Below are 24,316 nucleotides of genomic sequence, written 5' to 3' on the forward strand. Positions count from 1 at the left end.
ACCGCAACAACTCTGTCATCAGCGCAAAGGTGAGAGAGGAAATTAAAAATAAAAAAAAGTGCATGATGTCCGAGTGCAGTGCTTCTCAAATAGGGGGGCGCGAGGCTCCATCGAGGGGGGGCGTGTTCGGGGAGCATGCTTTTTTATTTTTATTATTATTATTATTATTATTATTATTTTTACTGTCCAAGAATAAAGTGCAATTGCACCTCCACTACATTGGGGGGCAGCAGCGCTCTCATTATTGGCAGAGTGTGCGCAGGGAGCATTCGCTCGGTGGTGTAGAGGTTTGTTTGCACTGAGCATGCGCGCTTTGCACACAAAAATGATTTTATATTTTTAAGTTAAAGTTTTTTTGTTTTTAATATTGTGCACCTGAGTTAATGTTGGTGATCAGTTTGAATGCATTGTTATTGATTTTATGTCGTTTTATTTTTCCGTATCAAATGGTTTGGCATGGTCAGTCAAAAAATGTTTATAGTTTAATTAAGGATTTAATTGTATTTTTCAATTTCAGATGCACTTTAAATCTTTTCTGTTACAGTTAATAAAGCTTTGTTGTAAGTTGGTCCATATTTCTTTCTTTCTTTATTCTCTTATACGTTAATACGGATACAGCAGAGGTGTGCTTATAACAATTTTATAGACAAATGATACTATTTATAGTCGCGTATGGGGGTGGGTGGGGGCAAGATGTTTTCTTCTTACTGGGGGGGGGGCATGGCAGAAAATAATTGAGAAGCACTGTACTAGTGGATGTTGAGGCGAGCCTCCCAAAAAGTGCCCTGGTGACATTTGAATCACGTTTGAATGTTCTTTTTTTTTTTTTTTTTTTTTTTGCCTCGCTCTGTCTTGCGACTTGAACACTGGCCCCCCCTTTTTTTTTTTTTTTATTATACGGACCAGACACCCGCATAAATGAGCCACTGTGTGTGTGCGCGTGTGAGATATATGAGCGGCTATATGAGTCTAAGTGGTGCTGGCACACAGACAAGGCGGTGTGTGTGTGTGTGTGTGTGTGTGTGTGACGGCACGGGTGAGACACAGATAGTTGGGAGCGGAATGAAGGTGAGTGCGTGATTCATGACTGACTTATGAGAGTTTTTTTTAAATGACGTCAGTTGAAAACGGACCGGTGCCATTAATTTGATTTGATGGAGTCGGGCGGCGGCAGCAAAGTGACGGCGTGTCCCTCAAGATGGTTCGCTCCCATCTTTTCTGTGGCATGCATGCAGCGCTACCACGAATACTCGTACGAGGGCCCGACCGATATGCACTTTTTGAGGCCGATGCCGATTCCGATTTTTGGCAGGAAAAAACACACACCGATTACCGATTAATCTGCTGATTATTTATTTAAAAGATATATAATACAAATAAGCGGCATGGTGGCTGAGTGGTTAGCACGTCCGCCTCCCAGTTCTGAGGACTCGGGTTCGAGTCCAGACTCCGGCCTTCCTGGGTGAAATTTGCATGTTCTCCCCGTGCCTACGTGGGCCTTCTCCGGGTACTCCGGTCTCCTCCCACATTCCAAAGACAAGTTAATTGGGCGCTCCGAATTGTCCCTAGGTGTGCTTGTGAGTGTGGATGGTTGTTTGTCTCTGTGTGCCCTGCGATTGGCTGGCGACCAGTCCAGGGTGTCACCCCGCCTACTGCCCAGAGCCTGCTGAGATAGGCGCCAGCACCCCCCGCGACCCTTGTGAGGAATAAGCGGTCAAGAAAATGGATGGATGGATGGATGGATGGATAATACAAATACTGACAGCTAAGGCTGTTTGAAAGCGCCGTATAAATCAAAGATAACTTGACTGTTCCTGTGTTATTATTGCGTTGAAATTTCCCATTGTTTTTTTTTTCCCCCGTAATCTGAAAGGCTCTGCTTTTGCTTTGTATTTCTCCACGATCATTTGGGTTTCAAAGAGGTCTGGATTTCTTCCATTCCCTTTCCTCATTTTGCACGTAACGCGCCATCTGTTTGTCTGGGAGGTCGCCATTTATCCTAAAAGGCTTTTTGCTTGTGCGCGACCCGTTCAGCTTCCACTCTTATATTTGTAGGAAACAAACGCTGAGATTGAGCGGATTGTCCTCCATACGTTTTCATTGTGCGCCCAGTCCACGTAGACAGACTTTCACTAAGAGCTATTTGACCTCCCTTCCAGTCACAAGAATCCTCTTTGGTGACTATTTGTGGCCTCAAATATAAAATCCCCAAACTCCCGGTGCAGATAATTACGATGGCTTTCTGGACTCAACAGATGTCAACCTCCATGTCTTTTAAATGAAAGCTATCGACTTTATGTTTGATTGGACCCTGTCAAAAATACGACGATTTTCCAATTAAAATATGACTGTTGACGCGTCACGTCGTGAGATTCATGTGGCTCAAAAACAGTCGAAAACATCAGCCAATCGGAAGGCTTACAAAAAAGAAGAAGAAGCCTCCACTTAATTGTGAGTAAACAGGAAAGGGGTGAGACATTTTGATGATGGCAAGATTTCTAATCTAAAACTCGCACATGCTCACAAAACACAATCCTGCAGTACCGAGAAAGTTTCTCCAAACTTATTTCACGCGATTTGACGTTTGGGGTCGGTGTGCAACTTTTCACAACATCACCTCAATTCCTCGTGACAGTCGGGTAGAAAACTCCTGCGGAGGCGGCCGGGGAAACTTTTGGAGCCTTTGGAGAAAGACGGAGACGGGAACAGGAAAGAATTGTTACATGAGGCTAAAAGAGGAAATGACACAGACAAGCCGAGAGTTGTTGTTGTTGTTGTAAGGATGATGATGATGATGATGATGATCAGGAGGATGTGCAAATATGTCTGATGCTTATCTGCTCTGCAAGCAGTTGATGGGGGGGAGGGGCTTGTTGTTTGAGCTTTGAAGATCAAAAATATTTGTCATGCCATTTTGTTAATAATGTTTGGAATTCTGTTCAATTAGTGATGCTTTGCCGTTGGGCTGGGCAAGATGGCCCAAAAAATAAAATCTCAATTCTTTAACCCGGCAACGAATGTTTATTGAAAAATAATTCCTGTGCAAATGTTCAGAAAACAATAATGTACGTACAGTTACCTCGTTTATCGCGGGTGTCACGTTCCAAAATCTATACCTGCGATAATGGAAATCCACATTAATTAAAAAATAAAATAAAATAAAATAATAATAATAATAATAATAATAATAATAAAAATAATAATAATCTGTTAATTAGGTATATTTTTTGTTTCTTATATATGTTTTTTTTTTTTTGCTTTGGTATGATTTTTACATTATTATAAATACATTTCATTCATAATACATGTTCTTTTGACATCTACAGTAATTTTTTATTCATGTTATTTTTTTGATGTATTACAGTATACAGCACAATATATAAATTTGTTGATGCCCGTATGTCCCCGGTCGGACGTAGGGTTCGACATATACGGCCGCGCAAATACCAAAAACATAAACAAACCAAAAAGCATGTCTTTGTAAAACACCCATCCAGCCATTTCTACCACTTGTGCAATATTACAACTCACAATTTTTTTTTCAATTATTATTATTATTATTAATTAAATCTCTGGTGCAATAACCTTATTTATTGATTGATTTTTTATTTTATTATTATTATTATTATTATTATTATTATTAATTCAATTTCTGGTGTAATAACCTTATTTATTGATTGATTGAATTAGTTTTTATTTTATTATCTGTTCTTATTGCTGCTGGAAATGTAAATTTCCCAGAGGGAGCAATAAAGTCAAGTCTAATTCTAAGTCTAAGTCACAAAGACTCCTCAACTAACACGTAATTTTCCAAAGTCTGCTGATTTCACACGATACGATGACTAAATTAATGCAGATGCAAGATTGGAAGTGCACAGAAGCAATAAAAAAAGAAAAATAAGCCGTCATTAAATGGGCGCCGCTCCAACATTTAACGGGCTCCTCCTTAGATCCCAGTGCAGCATTTTGCGAAAAGCTGCTTGAGTTTTTTTGCATAATTCTCCAATTCTATAAAGCACACTCACGCGCCACATCACGGCACACTGGTTAAGCGGCGTCGCACGGGAAACAAACAACATTGCTTCATTATATTGCGCTGTGATGCTTTGTTGTCAACGAGCCGCTGTAATAGGATCGTACGTCTTCTGTCACATGCATTCATGTGGATAATCAAGCCCAGAACGACTTTAGAGCGACAACTCAGACACAATAACCAAAATGACACAAAGGCAAGACGTTACTTTAACATGATGATAAAGTTTGTTCCAAAAAAGGTTACGCTACATGGGGTGGGGGGTGGGGCACGGTAATTCATTTGAGGGGGGGTCGATGCCCGCACACTGGATGTGTATGTCAGCAGCATCTGGGCCCATTTTGAAAGGCCTCTTAACATCCAACGGCTTATTTTATTTTCGCTGCTCTACCTGCTTGTAATGATAGAAAGGGATATGATTCCATTTGGAGCTAGGGCGGAATATAATCATATTAGCGTGGAAAGTGAGAGGGGCCAAATGTACGGTAGGCGCTTCTGCCTGCAGAGCTGCGGACAATGCTGTTTGCTACATACTGTACATCACCAACACACTTCAAAATAAAAGAAAAGAAGAAGAAGAAAATACTCAAAAAAAAAGAAAAAACTAGGAAAAGTTTTCACTCCGAAATGCAAAACAGATTTTACAAGGAGAGTTTAAAAAAAAAAAGGTAGACAGCTAATCTAGCACCTGAGCCATGCCACTCCTGCTGTGTGTTAGTATATTGATGGTGTCATGTGGAATCCTTGTAACTACAAAAGACACAGTTATTGTTTTTTTTGTCTTTGTCTCATTTTGGACACACCAGCAATGCAGTATAGTCACAAACAGCAAGAGTGGCATGGCTCAGGTGGTAGAGTGGCTGCATGCCAAGCTGAAGGTCATGAATTTGTTTCATTTGTCAACACCTGAGTACCGGGTAGTTTTTTTGAATTTGTTTGTTTATTTAATAAACAAATAAAATGTACTCAAATCTCTTTTTAAAATTTACTTAGAATTTCTGAATGGAAAAAAAAAAACTTTACGAGGTTTTTCCAAGTAAATACTACTTCTTTTTTTTTTCACAGTGTATGAATATTTTTTTGATTTTAGTTTTTTATCTTCTATCTGGAATTACACCAATTGTGTTGTTGTCTTCTGTTGTTTCTATTAATGGTCACAAATTAAACATAATATTTCAGATCACACTGACTAAAAGCTCAGTCAACATTATAACCATTTTAATGACAACTAGACTAAGTGCAATTTCGGGAGAAATTGCGTGGGAATGCTGAAAGCTGAATGCTAACAGCTGAATGCTAAGATTTGAATGCATGTAGAATGTTGATGAAAATTACACTGGGAGATACATTATGAAATGATAACCTCCTGGTTACTGGACAATGCGCTTTAGCAACTGTGCCGTCAAGCAGTATCAGAAACCTGGTAATGATGATAAGTTATATGAAGTGGGCGTGTCAAGTGATACTTAGAAAAAGTTCAATGACTGTCCCATTGAAAATGAATGGGGAAAAGTTGATGTTAAATATTAAATTGTGCAAATATTGTAAGTGATGTGGAATCAGACGATATATACCCTGGGAGGCGTGAATTTTTGAAGCTAGTTGAAATTTGAACAAAGAAAATAGGAAGTATTATGTGGGAGTTATTACGTGGCAAAAAAAAAAAAAAAGTGAAAAATCACAATAACATATATATATATAATAAAATGCTGTCTACAAGCTTATCAGGCAACGGAAACTGTACAGTTTATGTTTAGGGTCTGCGGGTGTTTGTGTGTGCAGGTGCGGTATACTGTACGCGCGTCAGCCGTCAGGTGAGTCGCTGAGAGTGCTGTCAAACTCATGTCGGAAGGAAGCAGAATTAAGGTGGAAAAAGCAGGGAGGAGAGAAACTCCCTCAGGGGACAGCGAAAGGGTTCGTGTGTGTACTGTTTGTTTGTGTTGGAAAGGAGGCTGAAGAGTTACTGAGACAGATTTTTTTGCGAGCGCTTGTTTCAGAAAGTGAGAAGGGCGAAAGCATGCAGAGACCCAAAAGCTACCACGTAAGTGACTGACGTTAGTCTAAAACAAATTGTGTTACGTTATGATTGCGGGTATATTTGTGGCATCTAAAGCTCGTTAAATGTTGTGTTAGTATACCGCATAGCGTGTTCACGTGTTTTGGTTGTGTGTTTATATGTACGGGTGCAGGCTGGAGTGCTGACTTAGCATCGTTTCAGGCTCTTACCAGTATTTTCGTCCATCGCTGTTTTATCACGCCTTTCAGGTCTTGTGACTTGTTTCGTATGTAAGCATGCATCAGCCTTTAAACATGAAAAAGAACCAGAAAATAGATTGCTCACGCCACTTGTCACTTTAAGACTATTCACATTTGCAGCCATTTTAAATACCTTGAGATAGCATTCTCAATGTTCAAACCTTCAGAAATTTTATAAAATAGGTACATTACAGCATTCCCTCGTTTATCGCGGGTTCATCTTTCGCTGTTTCACGCCGTATCTCTCGTACCCTACGTCCGACCGGGGATATTATCCGACGATTCGTCTCGACGAGACCTTTCCAACGGCATCTGTCTCGTCGCTGTCTGTCCACGACATTGCATTCCGGTGATAAAAAATATATACTGTGCTGTATAATAAGTACATTGAAAAAAAACAAAAACAACAACAACAACAACAACAACATACTTTTAATGAGAAAAAAAAAGACTAAATAAAAAACAAATGATGAATGAAAAAGCATTCATAATAAACTCAAAATCATAAAACGAAAAAAAATTATAAATGAACAATATATATATATTTAATTAACGGGAAGGAATTAAAAAAAATAAAAATAAAAAACAATAACGATAATAATAATAATAATAATAATAATAATAATAATAATGCGGGTTTCCATTATCATGGGTAGTTTTTGCAACGTGACACCCGTGATAAATGAGGGAACACTGCACTGTTAAAAATAAAAAATAAAAAATGCAAAATTGCACACAATTTTCTGAGATGCTTCAATCTGTCTCTTTTCTACTGCCCCCTGGTAGCCATATTGTTAAAAATACATTACAATTTTTTTTTCTTGCTCGGTCAAAATCCATAATTTTTTTTTTTTTTTTTTTTATTACTCAAATCCTGTTTGTTTGTTTTTGTATTGGTATTCCAGTTTTCCCAGGATCACTTCATCCTGGACGGTCCATCAGAGAAGCTTCGCAAAGAGTTGGAGGAAGAACTGAAGATGAACTGCGAAGAGCCGAGAAGCCACGCTTGGTACCATGGAGCGATACCCCGGCAGGTATCGATCGCATCATAACATTTTGTGGCAATTTACTGTGGACCTGATTTATTTAACTAAAAGGCTTGCACATGCTAAAATGGCCACAAATTTAAGAGTCAGGAAATACTTATTTTCATGACTGATTAATCATCTTCATTAATTCATTAATTAATTTAACACAGTCACTTCGCGCTATCGTCCTCCTGTAGGTTGCCGAAAACTTTGTGCAGCGAGATGGCGACTTCCTGATTCGCGATTCGCTGTCCAGCCCCGGAAGTTACGTTCTAACTTGTCAATGGCGAAATGCAGCACAACATTTTAAAATCAACAAAAAGGTAAGTCAGGTGATTGGATTGCACTTTTTTTTTTCACAGCCACAAGCCCCAGAGGGTCAAATAATCATGGGACATTATTATAGTACTTCATTATTCAACTGTTTGTGTGTTTTTGTTTGTAATTTTCATATCTTTAAGCCTGATCATGCTTTCTAACAACGCAAGAGGCATGAAGGTTTAATCTATGAAAAAGTTGCTCATTGTTTCAAAGTTTAACTGAACACACCATAGGAATAGGCTACTTTTTTTTTTTTTTTTTTTTTTTTTTGCAGCAGCAGCAATTATATGGCTGCCAAATCACACATTTTGCCAGTATTTTTGGATCTTTAATCCAAAAAGAATGTGCTCACTCATGAGAACTTCGACGATGGGTGGGAATCTTTGACTGTCTCATGATTCGATTCGATTCCGGCTTTTGGGTCTGCGATTCAAAACGATTTGATTTCTGCTTCATTTTTATAGATGAGCAAATCATTGTCTGGTGTTAATTTTATCAGGCATTTTAGTCTCAGTTTTTAAGTCCAGTTTCAGTCACACTTTTTTTTTTTTTTTCTTTTTTTTTATCAAAGTTAGCCAACCTCATCCCGTTTTTATTTCGTCAACTTTTAGTCGGTTGTAAATTTTGCATTTTAGTCTTTATTTTAGTCCAAGAAAACATCATTTTATTCATCTAGTTTTAGTCAACAACGTTTTAGTTTTAGTTTTTGTCAGGACAATCATTTTACCCCAGTTTATTTTGTAATCAGCGGACAATGTTGAACACATTTTGGAGCTAAAACTATTTCACATAAAAAAAATTCTCATCTTACAAGCTAGTAAGTTAACCGGCATTAGTTAGCGGTCGGATCAACATTATTGTTGGAACGTTATAGCTAACTATAATTGTATTTTCTTTTTTTAACCTTTCACTGTGAATCCACCTCCTGTTTTTGTGCACATTGAACTCATTATCTGAAGATTTTAAAGGACGTCTGTCACTCTGTGTCACTGTGACAGATTAGCAGAGACAAAATTTGACACAATTATATCATTTTTGTCTCGTCTTTGCTTATGAACTAAAATGTCCAAATATTTTAGTCCAGTTGTTATTAAGTGACGTACATTTCCCTCTTCTTTTCATTAGTCAACGAGGCTTTTAGTCCAGTCTAGTCTAGTGTTAGTCCGGTGAAAAATGTGTGTGGACGAAATTAACACGACTCCAGTCTGACTCGCTAATGCTAATTAGCTCGCTACTCGCTGCACTTTTTATGCCTCACAAGAACGGCATATTCATACAAAAAATGCTTCAGGAATGTAATACAGAGAAGCATCTTAACATTACTCACCGGCATACGCGCTTCCTATACAGCAAAAAAATCAACTTTTATTGACATAACTTGATCGTGACTTTTTCCCTTTCTACTAGTTAATGTGGCTACAACGTAACTCTGTATCAGGACGCACGGAACCACACTGCCCCTCAGTGGCCAAATCGTGTACGACATGAACAGCGTTCCCAATAAACAAATAAGGACAAGACAGTGTAAAATAATTTAAATACAATTCTGAATTCGTGATTCATCTGAGAATCAAATTTTTTTCTCTCACACTTCCACTTCCACAGTTGACAATAAACATTTTACAACAGCAATAATTATTCCCAAAAAAACGTAATATTATAACATTCTTACCATTTGCCCGCTAGGTTGTGATGCTGAACGAGGCTTATTCCAGAGTTGAGTACCGCGTGGAGCGAGAAGGTTTTGACAGCGTTCCCGCTCTCATCAGATATTATGTCGGCAACCGAAAGCCCGTCTCCCAGGTGAGTCTGTTGAGAACACAACGCTGCTTTTCAGCCACCTCCGCAAAATGAAATTCTATTTTCTGTGACGTGTGTCCGCAGGTGGTAGGCGCCATTATCTTCCAGCCCGTCAACCGCACGCTGCCGCTGCGCTGCTTGGAGCAAAAGTACGGCTTGTCCGCCGGCCACCGAGAGTCCGGGCTGATGGAGCAGGAACGGCGGCGTCAGAAGCGGCTCAGCCTCAACATCGCCAACGGACACGTACAGGACAACGCGCACGGCGGACATGATGGCGCCCACTACCACAACAACGCCACGGGGAGAGGAAGCCAGCTCAGGTTGGTCCAGTGCGGGAATGAGAAAAGTGATGCTTTTTTTTTTTTTTTTTTTTCCAAGTCTCCATTTGCTACTTAAAATATCCGCCGTTCATAATTCTGTTCCATTCAAAAGGTTGAAGGATCGTTGCGGCAGTCAACCAGCGAGTCTAAATCAACTTCCGGAGAAGCGGCGGCCGCTTAAAGCGCACCAATCAGAGAGCTTTCTACCGCTTGGTAAGTCAAGATCATATTTTAGCATCTTGCCACAAAAAAACAAACAAACAAACAAACAAACTGCTTTTTTTACTTTTTTTTTTTTGGGGGGGGGTGGGGGGGTTGTGTTTTTTGTTTTTTTAAATATTTTTTCTGTTTTACTGAATTTTTTCTTTCATAAAAGAAAATAATTAAAAATATTTTTCCCGTTTTTTTGAATATTTGTTTGTTTTACTGAATATTTTTTTTCTATCATAAAAAAAACTTTATTTTTTTATTTTTTATTTTTATGACAGAAAAAAAATCAGTAAAACAGATTTTTTTTTTAGAAACACACAAAAAAATACTAAAAAAAAACAACCCCAAAACAAAACAAAGGGTCATCATAGTTTTTACATTTTCCATTTTATTTATTTATTTATTTTTTTTAATTTAGTTGTAATTCGTTTTCAGGGTGGTTTTGTTAGTTTTTATTAGTTTTAGTTATTTAATCAATGCTTAGTTTTACTTTAGTTGTGGTTAGTTTCAGTATTTTTTTTAGTTTAAAAAAAAAAAAAGTTTATTATTTGTGTGCAATATTTAAAAAAACAAAACAAAAAAGAAACACCATGGGAGCGACGTCATCTGAAGGTGCTTTTCTATTCGCTGCTGCGAGATGACGTCACTTCTGGGTGACACATTTTCAAACGTCCTTATTGCAGTTAATATCAAAATAAATCGACTTGAATTCACATTTCAAATCATCCCCAAATGCTCATGCATTGAATTACTAATGACTAAAACGAAGGACATTTTTTACTATAATTATAGTTTTGTAAACATAAAATGTAGTTTCAGTTAGTTGTTTAAAAAAAAAAAAAACATTTTTGTTTTCATTTTGTTTCGTTAAAGAAGTTGTTTTTTTAATCTGAGTTTTTTCGTTACTTTTAGTGAACTAAAATGAGCTTGCTGTGCTGTGTTTCTGAAACGCAGGCTCCAAATCCCAGAAGCTCGCGGACACGCGGCCCCTCAGCCCAAACAGCAAGTCTCCGGTGTTTCGGACGGGCAGCGAGCCGTTGCTGAGCCCGTCGGTCACGCGGAGGTTGGCAGAGCCGCTGGCAGGTCAGAATAATGAGACAGAAGATTCGTATGATGTACCCGGCAATACTCTGTTACATTGGACTGTATTTATTTGCTCATTTGCTTGATCTACTATCAGAAGATGATTGGTCTTCTGCCCGTTTATATTAGCAACGTCGAAGTGTATAGATATACGCAACAAAAAATATCAACGCGACACTATTTTATTTATTTTTTTAGATGAACTCAAAGATCTAAAGCTTCTTTCACATACGCAATATAAACTTTTCGCTCAAATATTGTTCACAAACCAGACACAAATGAGATTTTAACTATTTATTCGCATCGAGAGGCGAGAAACAACGAGAGTTGCACAGAGGAACAGAGGTAATAATCCGACAAAAACACACACTTCTCAGACAAGCTTATATAGACAGCGAATCGATCTGATTGGTTGTGAACCCAAAAAAAAACAGTCAATACTGACCAAAAGTCCCAAAAAAAGGGGTGGAAGCTGATGTGGGGGAAAAAAAAAAAAAAAGGGCGAAAAAGCCAAAGATGCTCCCACAAGTGCTAGCAACTAGCTAAGCGCGAACATAGCGGACGAGGGGAAAACACCGCGGCCAAAATGGCGGAAGCGGGCGCAACCGCTGTAAAGTCGAAACGTCTTAAGTCGGGTTCGCCGTAACCGTTGGACTCCCGTTCGAATGTCACACAATCTCGGAACTTGTTTTTAGGTCAGCCAATCCGGGGCTCCGACAGCCAGCTGTGTCCCAAACCTCCACCCAAGCCCAGCAAGGTTCCGTTGGCGCGACCGCATCGCTTCCCCTGCCTTCAGTTGCCTGCGGGGCTCCCCGCCGACAACGCCGCCGGCCCCAGTCCGTCTTTACCCACTCCGGACGCCACGTGTGGCGAAGGACCGCTTTGCTCATGGAGGATGAGAGGTCAGTCCTGGTTTTCTCAGGTTAAATATTTTTTTTTCGGAGGGACAAGTTATATGCAGTCATGCTTTGATTATGAATTTGATTACTGCCTAGGTGGACAAAAGGCAAAAAATGCTTAAAAAAAATATATGACCTCTGTTCAACCACCATCACTGTGTTAACTTAACTAAATTAATTTGGACTGATTTTGCAAGGCCTACAGAATATTCTGTTCTATTGCTATAAAAACGTGGAACCTATCAAAAGAAATATTATTATAGTTTTGGAATTTTTCATTTTAGTTACTTTTGAGTATTGTTTTTGAAATTGAGTTAGTTTCAATTAGTTTTCAGGGTGGTTGTGTTAATTTTTATTAGTTTTCGTTATTTTATAAACACTTTGTTCTAGTTTAGTTTTATTTAGTTTCATATTACTTTTAGTTTTTTTTTTTCCTGTTTTGTTTTTAAATGTGCATTAGTGCGCAATATTTAAAAAACAACCAAAAAAACCAACCAAAAAAAACACCATATGAGTGATGTCATCTGAAGGTGCTTTTCTATTGGCTGCTGCGAGATGACATCACTTCCGCGTGACACACTTTCAAACGTCCTTTTTCCGGTTTATATCAAAATAAATCGACTTAAAAATCACGTTTAAAAATCATCCCCAAAGGCTCATGCATTATATTAATTAATAAAGACTAAAACGAAGGATATTTTGTAAAAATATGTAGTTTTCATTTTTTTTAAAGAATTTATTATTATTATTATTATTATAATATATTTTTTGTTAGTTTTCGTTAAAGGGATACTTGACTCATTGAGCCATTTTCAGCAGTAAAAAGTTAATATTTTCCCTATAATTAATGTGGTAACTTCATTATTTTTCATCTTTAAAAACTAATTTTTCTCCTTGCTGTCGACTGATGATGACATCACCTGTGCTGAGGAAATACGGTAACGACCAATCATGGCTCACTTTACTGACCAAACCCATAAAACAAGGTGAGCCGTGATTGGCCGTTACCTACTTCCTCAGCACAGGTGATGTCATCATCAGTCGACAGCAAGAGAAAAAAAATAAAAAATAGTTTTTAAAGGTATTAAGTGTACATGAAAAATATTAACTATTTACTGCTGAAAATGTTCAATGAGTCAAGTATCTCTTTAACTAAAACAATCTTGGGTCTTGACATAGTGCAAATGTTTTGTGTGGTCTGACGAGTCCAAATTATTTTTTGAAAATGATGGACATTATGTCGTCTGGGCCAAAGAGGATCATCCGGGTTGTTCAACAGCGTCAAGTTAAAAGCCATCATCTGTCTTGAAAACGAGCTTTGTTGACCAATCCAGGTGATGTCTAAAGGTAATATTCAACACATCCACTATTTATTAAATTAAATACAATGAAATTTTATGACTTGGTTGAGTTTAAAATAGCACAAATAATGTATAAAGTATACAATAATCTACTCTGCCACAGTACTCAAAAGTTGTTTGAAATTAGAAACTGTCCTTATGAGATAAGGGGTACAAGTGTATACAAAAAACCCAAAACAAGAACAAATATTAAGCAAAGGTGTGTCTCCGTTAAAGGAGTTAATTTGTGGAACTGACCTGAAAAGATGTAATTCACTTGTTGAATTTAAAAAAATGTTTAAAAGTAAAGTTCAATATTATTATTTAAATTAGATATGAGTTAAGAAGATTGTAGAAATGATCTATTCGTTTACTTATTTTTCTTTGATGTATTGATATGAGTGTAATGAAATTTGTATATATGTGTGTTACTATTGTGTATTTTTTATTTTTCTATTATTATTTTTTTTTTTATACGAGTAGGATTATATTTTCTTTTATTAAAATGTAATTTATTATAAATAAGTGATAGGATATGAAGAATAAGGGGTAGGACTGGATAAGTTTTCAACTTCTTCCTACTCCCTTGAACATATACATCGATATTTATTGGATGTTTCTTTTATTTTTTTTACTTTTAACTTTGTTTGTTTATGTGTTTATATAATTATATATGTATATATGCATATGTTCAATAAACTTCAACTTCAATATTGGTCGCCGCCGTGCCACAGGTGCTCCCGTAGCGCCGTTCAAGTCCACCCACGCAGACCTGCAAACCTCTCCCGGCTGCGCGCTCCCCCCGATCGAGTTTCCCGACCCGGATTCGACGCCCGTACGAACGGAACGGCCGGCACGGACTCCGGCGGACGTCAGGTCCCGCAGCCCGCTGGAAGGCAACGAACCCGACTCGGACGCCCATGAACTGGAGCGGCTGCTGCCGCGCGGCTACGCCGGGAGGTTGAGGCAGGAGGGCGACGAGGCGGCGGCGGCGGCGGAGGAGACGTGCGCGTCGACAGGCCTGGACCGAAGCTCCTACCATCACGCCATCGAGGCGTTGGAAAACAGCAGCGAGGAAGACGACGACGAGGAGGACGAGGACGAGAGGAGGAGCGTTTTCCCGAGACCGCTGGCGGAGACGGAGTCGGCGTTCCGGCCGGCCGACTTCAACTCTCGACTTCTGCCGGCGGAGAACAAACCGCTGGAGATGTTGGTTTTGAAGCGGGCCAAAGAGCTGCTGCTGAGCCACAACCACCACAGCTTAGCCAGACACCTGCTGATGGCCGACTGCCAGGTACAAACGCGGCGCTCGAATGCGTCTTAACCGCAAGCCTTTTTGCCCGCTTGATCTTCAAACCACATCTTAACCTTCAAACCGCCCCTTTGAAAAGCTGAGCAAACCGTCAATTTCCCACATTTAGCGGCGCAGATGCAACGTCTCGTTGTTGTTTTTTTCTTGAGCCACAACAAACGGTGCGACCGCAACGGGTAATTCCGGGACATTTGTGCGTCTTACTGATTACCAAAGCAAAGTCAAGGACATCAACGTTCAGATCAGGTTGACTAATTTGCACGTTGTTGACTTTTGGTTGCCGGATTTATTGGCAAGAAAGATGTGCGCGACATAAACCGGATTGCCAAATGTTATTATTAGTGCCGGCAAGCGATTACATTTTTAAAACAAATTAATTGCACAGTTGTTAACTCATTCACTCGCCGCCATTTTCACATTTCGCAATCCCGTTCGCTCCCGGCTGTTTTACTGGATTTTGACTGATTGTGCAAGTCCCACAGAATATTGTGTTCTATTGCTATAAAAGCATGGAACCTATCAAAAGAAAGATTAAAGTCTCTTCTTTCATCAGGAAAAAAAACGTATGTTTCTATCTGTTTCCGTTTTGCAGCAATTAGCATTAGAAGAGAGCAAAGTTTCATCAGTTTTCACAAATCTATTTAAAATTGTAAGTAATTGAGCTTTTTTTTTTCTACATGGCCCTGGTTGATCTCCTTTGCTCTGCTGCCACCTGCTGGCCGTTTGTGTAATAGCTACCATTTCTGCAACCGTTCTTTGCAGTTGAGAGGCTGCATCAAAGCCTTCTGTATGCTCTAGCATGAAAAAAAAAACAAAAACGTATAAATACGTCTTTGGGAGTAAATGAGTTAATCACCTTTTTCCTACTTCTGCATCTATTTTTTTTTCCCTCAAAGTGCAAAATGAGTGCGTTCATTTTGAGTTAATTTAATGCTGCTATTTTTTTTCCACCATGCGATTAATGAAAGCCTGTATTGGTGGAATTCCAGTCACGACATCCGCGCCAAAATTTTGTACTGTACTGAAGCTCTTTTTAATTTTAACTCAATTTTATGAACTGTGAAATTACAGTATCAATGACTAAAAGATACAGCCACATTTCTATTAGTTTAACATTTTTTCCCAACACTTTTGTTAACAACAGTATGAAAACTTAGAACAAATATTTTATTATTAATATCGTTAAGCGCAGACGTTTTTTTTGTTTTTGTTTTTTTTGCGTTGCAGGTGGCACGGATACTCGGGGTGTCGTCTGAGAAGAGACGCCAGATGGGCGTGGCTTCTGGCCTGGAGCTCATCACTTTGCCACACGGCCGACAACTCAGATTGGACCTGATGGAACGGTACGCATCTCGCAACGATTATTTACTTTGAGTTATCGTCGTTTGACGAAAATTGATTTAAGTTTCAGTCATATTTTAGTCATCGTTTTAGTTTTAATCCAATTTTAGTCGATGGTAAAAAAAAAAAAAAAGAGCAATTTTAGTGGACTGAATTGACAGAATTTTCGGCATTGACAAAATTGTCAATTTTAGTTATAGTAATATATATTATAACGAATGGCGTCTATTTTAGTTTTCGTTTCATTTTCTTCTGAAAAACAATTTTCGGGACGGAAATTTTCCGTCGACGTAATTCTCACCGTCCGAGTGCGGACAGTTCGATAGCGCCTACCTGAGGGGAGGGGCTGAAAGACGTGGTGACCAGGATATGGAGGGTCTGAGAGAAATTTGCCGATGTTTTGTCATCTTCTCTCCCTGAATAAAAATAAAAAAAAGTCAATAAAATACAATCAGCGAAATAAATACATTAAAATCATTTAAAAACTAATAATGAAAATAATAATAATAATAATAATAATAATAATAAACAGTCAATAAAATACAATCAGCTAAATAAATACATTAAAATCATTTAAAAACTAATAATGAAATAAATAATAATAATAATAAGAAGAAGAAGAATAAAAACCAACTATAAAAATAAAAACAGTCCAAATACAATAAGTTAAGTAAAGAAATAAATACATGAAAATAATTTAAAAACTAATAAAATAAAAAATAATAATTGTAATATTAATAAAAAAACAAATATATAAGTATAAAAGTGAATAAAATACAATAAGTAAAATAAATAATGAAATACATTAAAATAATTTAAATATAATAAAGTTTTTGTCATCCCTGGTTGGATTCATTTCACATATTCTCTAACAAAAAAAAGGCTAAAAAATAAATGTGGCAAAACAATCTTTTGTTATTGTTAATGTTGACATTTCTATAATTGCGTTTCTATAATATATAAATGGAAAAACGGGCAATAAAATACAATAAGTTAAGTAAAGAAATAAGTACATGAAAATAAGTTAAAATCTAATAAAATAAATAAGAAAAACCAACTCTAAAAATAAAAAAAGTTAATAAAATACAATAAATAAAATAAAGAAATACATTAAAATAATTTTAATCTAATAAAGTTTTGTCATCCCTGCTTGGATTAATTTCACATATTCTCTAACAAAAAAAGGCTAAAAATAAATGTGGCAAAACAATCTTTTGTTATTGTTAATGTTGACATTTCTATAATTGCGTTTCTATAATATATAAATGGAAAAACGGGCCATAAAATACAATAAGTTAAGTAAAGAAATAAATACATGAAAATAAGTTAAAATCTAATAAAATAAATAAGAAAAACCAACTCTAAAAATAAAAAAAGTTAATAAAATACAATAAATAAAATAAAGAAATACATTAAAATAATTTAAATCTAATAAAATTAGTCATCTTCTCTCCCTGGTTGGATTAATTTCACGCATTCTTGTAGGAAGAAAAAAAAAAAGTGAAGAATTCAATGTGTTCGAACTTGCTTCTCTCAATCTTTTGTTGCCGCCCGGCCAGGCACCACAACATGGCGATCGGCGTGGCGGTGGACATCCTCGGGTGCACGGGCAGCGTGGAGGAGCGAGCGTGCACTTTGAATCGCATCGTGCTGGTCGCGGTGGAGCTGAAGGACACGGTGGGCGACCTGTTTGCCTTCACCGCCCTCATGAAGGCCCTGGAACTGCCGCAGGTAAACACGAGAGTCAAACACGCACGATATCGAGCATATTACGCACAAAAATGTGTCGTGTGCTATCCAGATCAGTCGTCTGGAGGAAACGTGGACGACTCTGAGGAGGAACTACACGCAGACTGCCATCAGCTACGAGAAAACGCTCAAACCTTTCTACAAGAATCTCTACGAGGGAACTGGTACGTTTAAAAAAAAAACTAAACAAACAAAAAGTGTTATTTTCATTTTCCATTCATACGGAAAATGTTGGATTGTCATTCGGAACTCGCCTCAGCCCGCAGTCCCGCCGTGGTGTGCGTTCCCCTGCTGTTGCCGCTTCTCACGCTGATGGAGCGAGCGGCCGTCTCGCCGGAGGGGGCGGAGCTCTGGGAGACCAGCGACCAGGGCTGTGACATCATGCTGCGGCACCTGCAGGCGGCGCGCGACGTCGCGCGACACGCGCAGACCTACACGGACAACGCGCAGAGAGTCATGCGCGGTAAAAAAGAAAAAAAAAGATGAGCCCTGCATACTAACATACACAGAAAATCATAAAAAAAAAACAGTCCATAAAATATAATTTAAAAAAAAGAAATAAATACATTAAAAATAATTTAAAAATAAAAACAAACTATAAAAATAAAAAAGTCAAAATACAATCAGTAAAATAAAGAAATAAATACATTCAAATAATTTAAAACTAAGAATAAAATAAAAAACTAATAAAAACCAACTATACAAATAAAAAAGTCTTAAATACAATAAGTAAAATAAAGTAATAAATACATTAAAAATAATTTAAAATAAAAATAATAAAAACCAACTATAAAAATAAAAACCAGTCAATACAGTATGTAAAATAAAGAAATAAATACATTCAAATAATTAAAAAGAATAAAATAAAAAAATAAAAATTTAAAATAGAAAAAATTGTCAATATAATACAAGAAGTTAAATAAATTAATAAATACGTTAATTTATAAACTAATTAAAAAAAATAGAAAACTATAAAAATTACAAAAAAACAGTCAATAAAATACAATAAGTAGAATAAAGACAAATACATTAAAATAATTTAAAAACTAATAAATAAATAAATAATAATAATAATACACAACTATAAAAAATAGTCAATAAAACATAGTAAGTAAAATAAAGAAGTAAATACCTGTACATTAAAAATAATTTCAATCTAATAATAATAATAATAATAATAACAGGCATGAAAAGACCCAGTGCACCACACAATCCACGCTGAACTAAAAGCCAAGGAATAAAAGCAAATGTATGTTAACTTATTCACCGCCGGCTGCAGTAAAGACAGAAGTTTGACGTCTATGTCCGTCAATGGCAGCGAATGCGTTTGAAACGAGACGCGCACATTTATTGATGTCCTGCATGTTTTCAGGTTTCCAGTGTGATGAAGACCTGCTGGAGGTGTTCCAGACGGACTTTCAGCTGCGGCTGCTGTGGGGCAGTCGCGGCGCCTCGGTCAACCAATCGGATCGCTACAGCAAATTCAACCTCATCCTCACTGCATTGTCGAGGAAGCTGGAGCCCCTCCCCAAAATCCACACTTTAATTTGACCTCAGCATTGTCGGTGCAGCCGTGCAACCAACCAAGCCGTAAACTTTCGGAAGACGGAACCGAACGCAATCCAAAAAACAGCTTGAAAATACAAACAGTCAGTCAGTCTGAATGTTCAACATTTCCACTTCGAATGTTGCTCAAAACTTTCAACCTCTGAAAAATGTGCCGGATGAAGCACTTGCGTACGATATACTTACAATTGACGAACGTTTTGAGTGTGGCGTCCCCTTGAAGGAGGAAAACGAGGATGAAACTTGCACTTTCTTGGAGAGACGACGTCGTTAGCAAGTACCTGCAACCAAACAAAACTAAACGCATACTTCTTCATTTTCAGTCTCTTCACACAAAAAGCCACCTACAAAATAAATCGGACACATATTAATAAGTTGTGGAGTGACCTTGTCTGCTGCTTAAGAAGTTTTTAAACCACGTGTTGTACAGTTCAACGTATTTAAAACACAAGTATGCGTTTGTGTAAAAGTGGAAGTACACACAAGTGCTGTATGCTAACCTGTGGCTAACGTTGTACATATGTGAAACTTTTTGTATATAATTAAGGAAGAAATAAAAATATGTCACTGAATTTGAATGTTTATATTCTGAACTACTGTGGTTGAAATAAATAAATATGGTACATGTTCTGTGGCGTTTGTATGTGGATGACTGACACACTGACTGTTAGGGAAAAAAAGAAGAAAAAAAAAAAGCTGTCGGAGAGTTTAGCACCAAAAACAAATCACCACTTATGAAGATATGAAATGAAACAATCAAGATATGATTAGCAATTCCGGACAAATCGACTTACATGATGATCGGCCTAATGTGGACTGCACGCTTTTTTTGCCCAGGTAAAACGAATCTTTGACGTCAAAAGCCGTCAATGGCAGTGAACGGGTTCATGGGGAAAAATTTGCATCCTGCTCTCAAAACCCGTCATTTTGCACTGAAGACACAAGTGAAGGCAGGTGGTCACATGATCCATTTGACACCAACAACAAAGGATTTTCATCCAACGCTCTATTTTGGAGCTCCTAAAAATGGAGGTACTCATAAATAAATAAAAATAAATAAATAAAAAAGACCAGTATGTAATTCCTAAATGGTTAAACGAAACCCAATTAACAAGATGCAGTCATTATCTAGAACAAAGAGGAAAACCAAAATGACTTTTCATGGTTTATTTCAGCAAAACTCTACAAGTTGGGAAAAAGAAAAAAAAAAAAAGAAAAAAAGCATTTTAGTCCACAAAGTGTCTGACAACATTCAACGTGTAAAAGACGAACCAAGTGTGCATGAGAACGAGAAAAGTATTGCCATCAGTTATTACAACAAATACCAGATGGTAAAAAAAACAAAAACAACAAAAAAAACAGTATGGGTACCACATGACAGCCTGCACAAACATCTTGTCGTGTACCGACATGTTTTTTGTTTTTGTTTTTTTGTTTTTTATGACGCAGACTTTTTCAGTGATTTCATCAAAACCTTTACAGTTAGTGAACAGTCATCTGTACTTTTTTTTTTTACATCTGCAGGAGAAACAGGATGACCACACTTCAAATAAAGGCAACGTTAAGAGGATGGTGATTATTATTATTATTATTATTTTACTGCAATTATGTACTTGCAGTACACTCGTAGTACAGCTTGGATGAGAACTTGCTTGAATTCAGACGTTTCGTGTACATTTAACACAGTTTGTCATCTACACGTACAAATACTGTACATGTCGATTTAGTTGGAAGACCGAAGAGCAGCAAAAAAAAAAAAAAGAAAAAAAAAGAAAAAAGAAAACTTGTAATAATTTCTTTTTGATCCACAGGGGGACAGAAATATGCCAATGACGTCATCAATTGAGGTTATTAATAGAACAGATGTTTAAAGTGTGCTCTGTACAGTATTCAATTCGAAAATTGATTCCTTTATTAAAAAAAAAAAATAATTCATGACTTTTACAATTTTGTAAGTGCAAATTTGAAATTGAATGTATAATTATTGAACTTCCCTGACTTATTTCTGTAACTCTTTGGATTATTTTTTTTTTTTTTTTTTTTTTAACAGTTTATACATCAAAATGAGCAACTGAAAGGCAATTAAAGTTCAGTGTTAACACGTAATAAACAAAGATATGAACAAGGATTAATGAAGCAATGACGATTGCTATTAGAAAGCAGCAGACCAGTCAAGACTTGGTACTATTAATAAACAATAAGAGGGCAGTTATGAACGGGGATAGTAGTTTTAAAAAAAAAAATCCGTCCTTGAACTGATCGACAGCGTGATGAGGCTCGAGTTTTGTTTGGTGTCCCCCTTTCTTAACATCATTACACCGGGACGATGGATTTTGGCAGATTTTGCGGGTGCTACAAAAGTGGGAGGAGTCTAATTACGGCTTCATCAGCGTTGTGGCTTGAACCGAATTGACATTTCGTATCATCAACTTGAACGTTCAAACGGTATCGCGAAGGGGGACGATTACACGGGGGAGGTTAGCAACTAGCAACAACAGCAACAATTTGCACATTTTCACAGCTTCATTCAAAAAACAACAACAAAAAATATTAAGGCGTGGTCACATCTTCTCATTACCATTATTAGTTTGCTTAAAAAAAAACAAAAAAAAAAACAACTGTTGTGAATTAGTCGACTGGAACTCACACAGTCACATTTTGAAACAACTATGAGAAAAATGGATTCAAAAGATGGAAAAAAATCATGCAAAAGTTGTTACAAAAAAAAAAAAAAAAAAAAAAAAAAAAAAACCTCACCAGAGCTTTTTGTTCTGCATTTGTACACAGACGACACAGATCTGTGTCAAGTCATTCATTCTTTCATTCATTTGATCCAATTCAAAATGCTGGACAACTTCGGGGGGGCAAAGTGCATCGGTTCCATTTCAAACCGTTAATGTCGTCCGAAGAGTGTCAATCAATCAATCAATCAATCGGCAGCACAATCATACGGAAACACATTCAAGCAGGACATCAAAAAATGTTCATATAGACAAGTCACGTCCACACTTACTCGCTGGTCGGCTTCATTAAAAAAAAAAAAATGCTGTTGCTTGCTCCATCACATTCCAAAATAGAAATGATTTGACGGGAGATGCCGGTCAGGCACACACCTGAGAACACGTTTTCTTGCTCCAAAAAAAAAGGAAAAAAAAGAAAGAAAGTCTTTTGCTTGACTTTGGTGAGGAAATTCTGCCACCTGCTGGTGAAAAATGTCAAGGGGCCACACTGGAGACGAGAGAGTGGTGGAGGGGGGTTAAAAAAAATAAAAAATAAAATAAAATAAAAGGCCGATGGAGAAGGTGCTGGATAGTCGTGCTGTCGTCTTGATAAAAAACCCTGATGTCACCCAAAACGCTGTTTCGGGAAACGCAGACGCAAAAAAACGACAGCTCATGCTTGAAACGTGACGACGACGGTTAAGACCTCGGAACACGTTAGGAACATGCAACTTGATGTGGATGACACGTGAAGGCGGGCAGGCATGAGGAGCAGAGTGGCTCAGGCCGGCAGGCAGGCAGGCAGACATCACCAATCGAGCACAGATGAAAAGGGATGAGTTGAAAAAAACAAAACAGTTAGCGGCAGCAAATACGCCAAATGTAATTTGTGTGCTCACCAGAGAGTGAAACATGCACAACAGATGTTGCACACTTTCTTGGGACGATACTTTCCCGATTTGTTCATGTCCCTTTAAGAAGCGTTGACCGATTCCGGTCCTCGAGGTCCGGAGTCCTGCAGGTTTTAGATGATTCCGCCCACTAGAATTTTGAGTTGAAATGAGTTGACCTGATTCATATCATCGGCACGCCCGATGACGATCTTGATTCTTTTAGTGTCAGGTGTGTCGGTAGGCGGAAACATCTCAAACCTGCAGGACTCCGGACCTCGAGGACAGGAATTGGTGAACCCTGCTTTAGATGTTCCATCCAATCTAAACAGCGAATTAGTAGAGTTTAGGAGAAATTTGCATGGAAACATTTGCCTGAAACCACTTTAGCTTTTACGCATGCTAAAACGCCACAAATTAAATCATTTAAAAAAAAAAAAAAAAAACCTTCAGATGATATCGCTGCCATAGTAGTTTTATTTTAAATGTTGCGCACAACACACGATACACATTAAAAAAATCAAATAAAACTCATACTCAAACTACCTAAACTAAGCATGTATTAAATAACTAAAACTAATGAAAACTAACAGAACCGCCCTGAAAATTAATTAAAACTATAACTAAATAAAATTAAAAAAAACTAAAAACGAAATAAAAACTAATTAAATGAAAAAATTCCAATATTATAATAACCCTGCTTACAGTCCAGCTGAAGGTGTTTATTTACGTTAATTCATTTATATTAGTATGCAAAAATGACTAATTTGACACTTAATTTGTAAAAAAAAAAAAAAAAAAAAAAATACAAATACGAAATTATTGATGTACAATACTATAAATATTTATTTTTATTTTTTACCATGTGTAACAACTTATGCAGTTTTAAGGCAAAGTGTTTCTACACGAATTTCTCATTCAGATTTTGTGTATAGTCATTTTTTACTGCAGCAATCCTGCAATAGATTAACCTTATTTTTCCTCATTTCATTTAAATAATAATAATAATAATAATAAAAGGTGGTCTACAACCAAGTAAGTAGAATGAGTTGAAAAGAGCATCCTAATACATTTGAAGGATGCAAGCTGATGTCGAGTTTTAAAACAGTACGAGAGGAACTTTTTCAAATACTGTCGACTGATTTATGCCACTCTGCATATTAATACGGCGCCTGACAAATTAGTAAAGCCAATTCGAGAGAAGCTGAAATATTCCATTTGCTTTCATTAGTTTGTGGCTTTGCTGCTGAAAACGGAAGATGACAAACGTTCCCTACTGGCCAGTCAAAAGCAGACTCTGTAACCTTAGCCCCGCCCACAATTAGTTGTGACGAAACCCGGCGGCGTCAGTTGCTGCCATCATTTTAAGGAAAGAAATTTAGTTTTACTGCCTCCCGTTATGCAGCTAAAAGGTTGACGATGCCGTTACGGAGGTGAAAGCATGCCGA

General features: G+C 37.3%; 3 protein-coding genes across 7 annotated transcripts in view; 1 reads left to right on the top strand and 2 right to left on the bottom strand.

Annotated features, from left to right (window-relative positions):
• Positions 1 to 9,901, bottom strand: part of hps3 (HPS3 biogenesis of lysosomal organelles complex 2 subunit 1) — a 60,521-nt gene extending 50,620 nt beyond the window's left edge. Inside the window, exons 1-3 of one of the 4 annotated variants that reach the window (XM_077535583.1) lie at positions 9,311 to 9,901; positions 6,260 to 6,335; positions 2,618 to 2,681 (exon numbers count right to left, since the gene is read on the bottom strand). The gene's annotated coding sequence lies outside the window, so the exon portion shown is untranslated. Of the gene's footprint in view, positions 1 to 2,617; positions 2,682 to 6,259; positions 6,336 to 8,965; positions 9,086 to 9,310 lie in introns of those variants that run through there. The other 3 variants (XM_077535582.1, XM_077535585.1, XM_077535584.1) reach the window with 3 other exon arrangements.
• bcar3 (BCAR3 adaptor protein, NSP family member) overlaps positions 1 to 19,887 on the top strand; it is a 53,260-nt gene extending 33,373 nt beyond the window's left edge. For both annotated transcript variants that reach the window (XM_077535578.1, XM_077535580.1), the window contains 13 exons: positions 7,195 to 7,323; positions 7,515 to 7,640; positions 9,325 to 9,441; positions 9,523 to 9,758; positions 9,871 to 9,971; positions 10,923 to 11,051; positions 11,747 to 11,953; positions 14,025 to 14,584; positions 15,830 to 15,945; positions 17,503 to 17,674; positions 17,745 to 17,856; positions 17,952 to 18,155; positions 19,065 to 19,887. In XM_077535578.1, coding sequence (XP_077391704.1) covers positions 7,195 to 7,323; positions 7,515 to 7,640; positions 9,325 to 9,441; positions 9,523 to 9,758; positions 9,871 to 9,971; positions 10,923 to 11,051; positions 11,747 to 11,953; positions 14,025 to 14,584; positions 15,830 to 15,945; positions 17,503 to 17,674; positions 17,745 to 17,856; positions 17,952 to 18,155; positions 19,065 to 19,243 — 2,388 coding nt within the window. In that variant the 3' untranslated portion in view covers positions 19,244 to 19,887. The remainder of the gene's footprint in view (positions 1 to 7,194; positions 7,324 to 7,514; positions 7,641 to 9,324; positions 9,442 to 9,522; positions 9,759 to 9,870; positions 9,972 to 10,922; positions 11,052 to 11,746; positions 11,954 to 14,024; positions 14,585 to 15,829; positions 15,946 to 17,502; positions 17,675 to 17,744; positions 17,857 to 17,951; positions 18,156 to 19,064) is intronic.
• A 1,391-nt stretch (positions 19,888 to 21,278) lies between these two features.
• The window catches only part of fnbp1l (formin binding protein 1-like), a 37,788-nt gene continuing 34,750 nt past the window's right edge, over positions 21,279 to 24,316 (bottom strand). Inside the window, exon 19 of the mRNA XM_077533988.1 lies at positions 21,279 to 22,486. The gene's annotated coding sequence lies outside the window, so the exon portion shown is untranslated. The remainder of the gene's footprint in view (positions 22,487 to 24,316) is intronic.

This window comes from Festucalex cinctus, chromosome 10, assembly GCF_051991245.1.
Source record: "Festucalex cinctus isolate MCC-2025b chromosome 10, RoL_Fcin_1.0, whole genome shotgun sequence".
Classification (NCBI taxonomy): domain Eukaryota; kingdom Metazoa; phylum Chordata; class Actinopteri; order Syngnathiformes; family Syngnathidae; genus Festucalex; species Festucalex cinctus.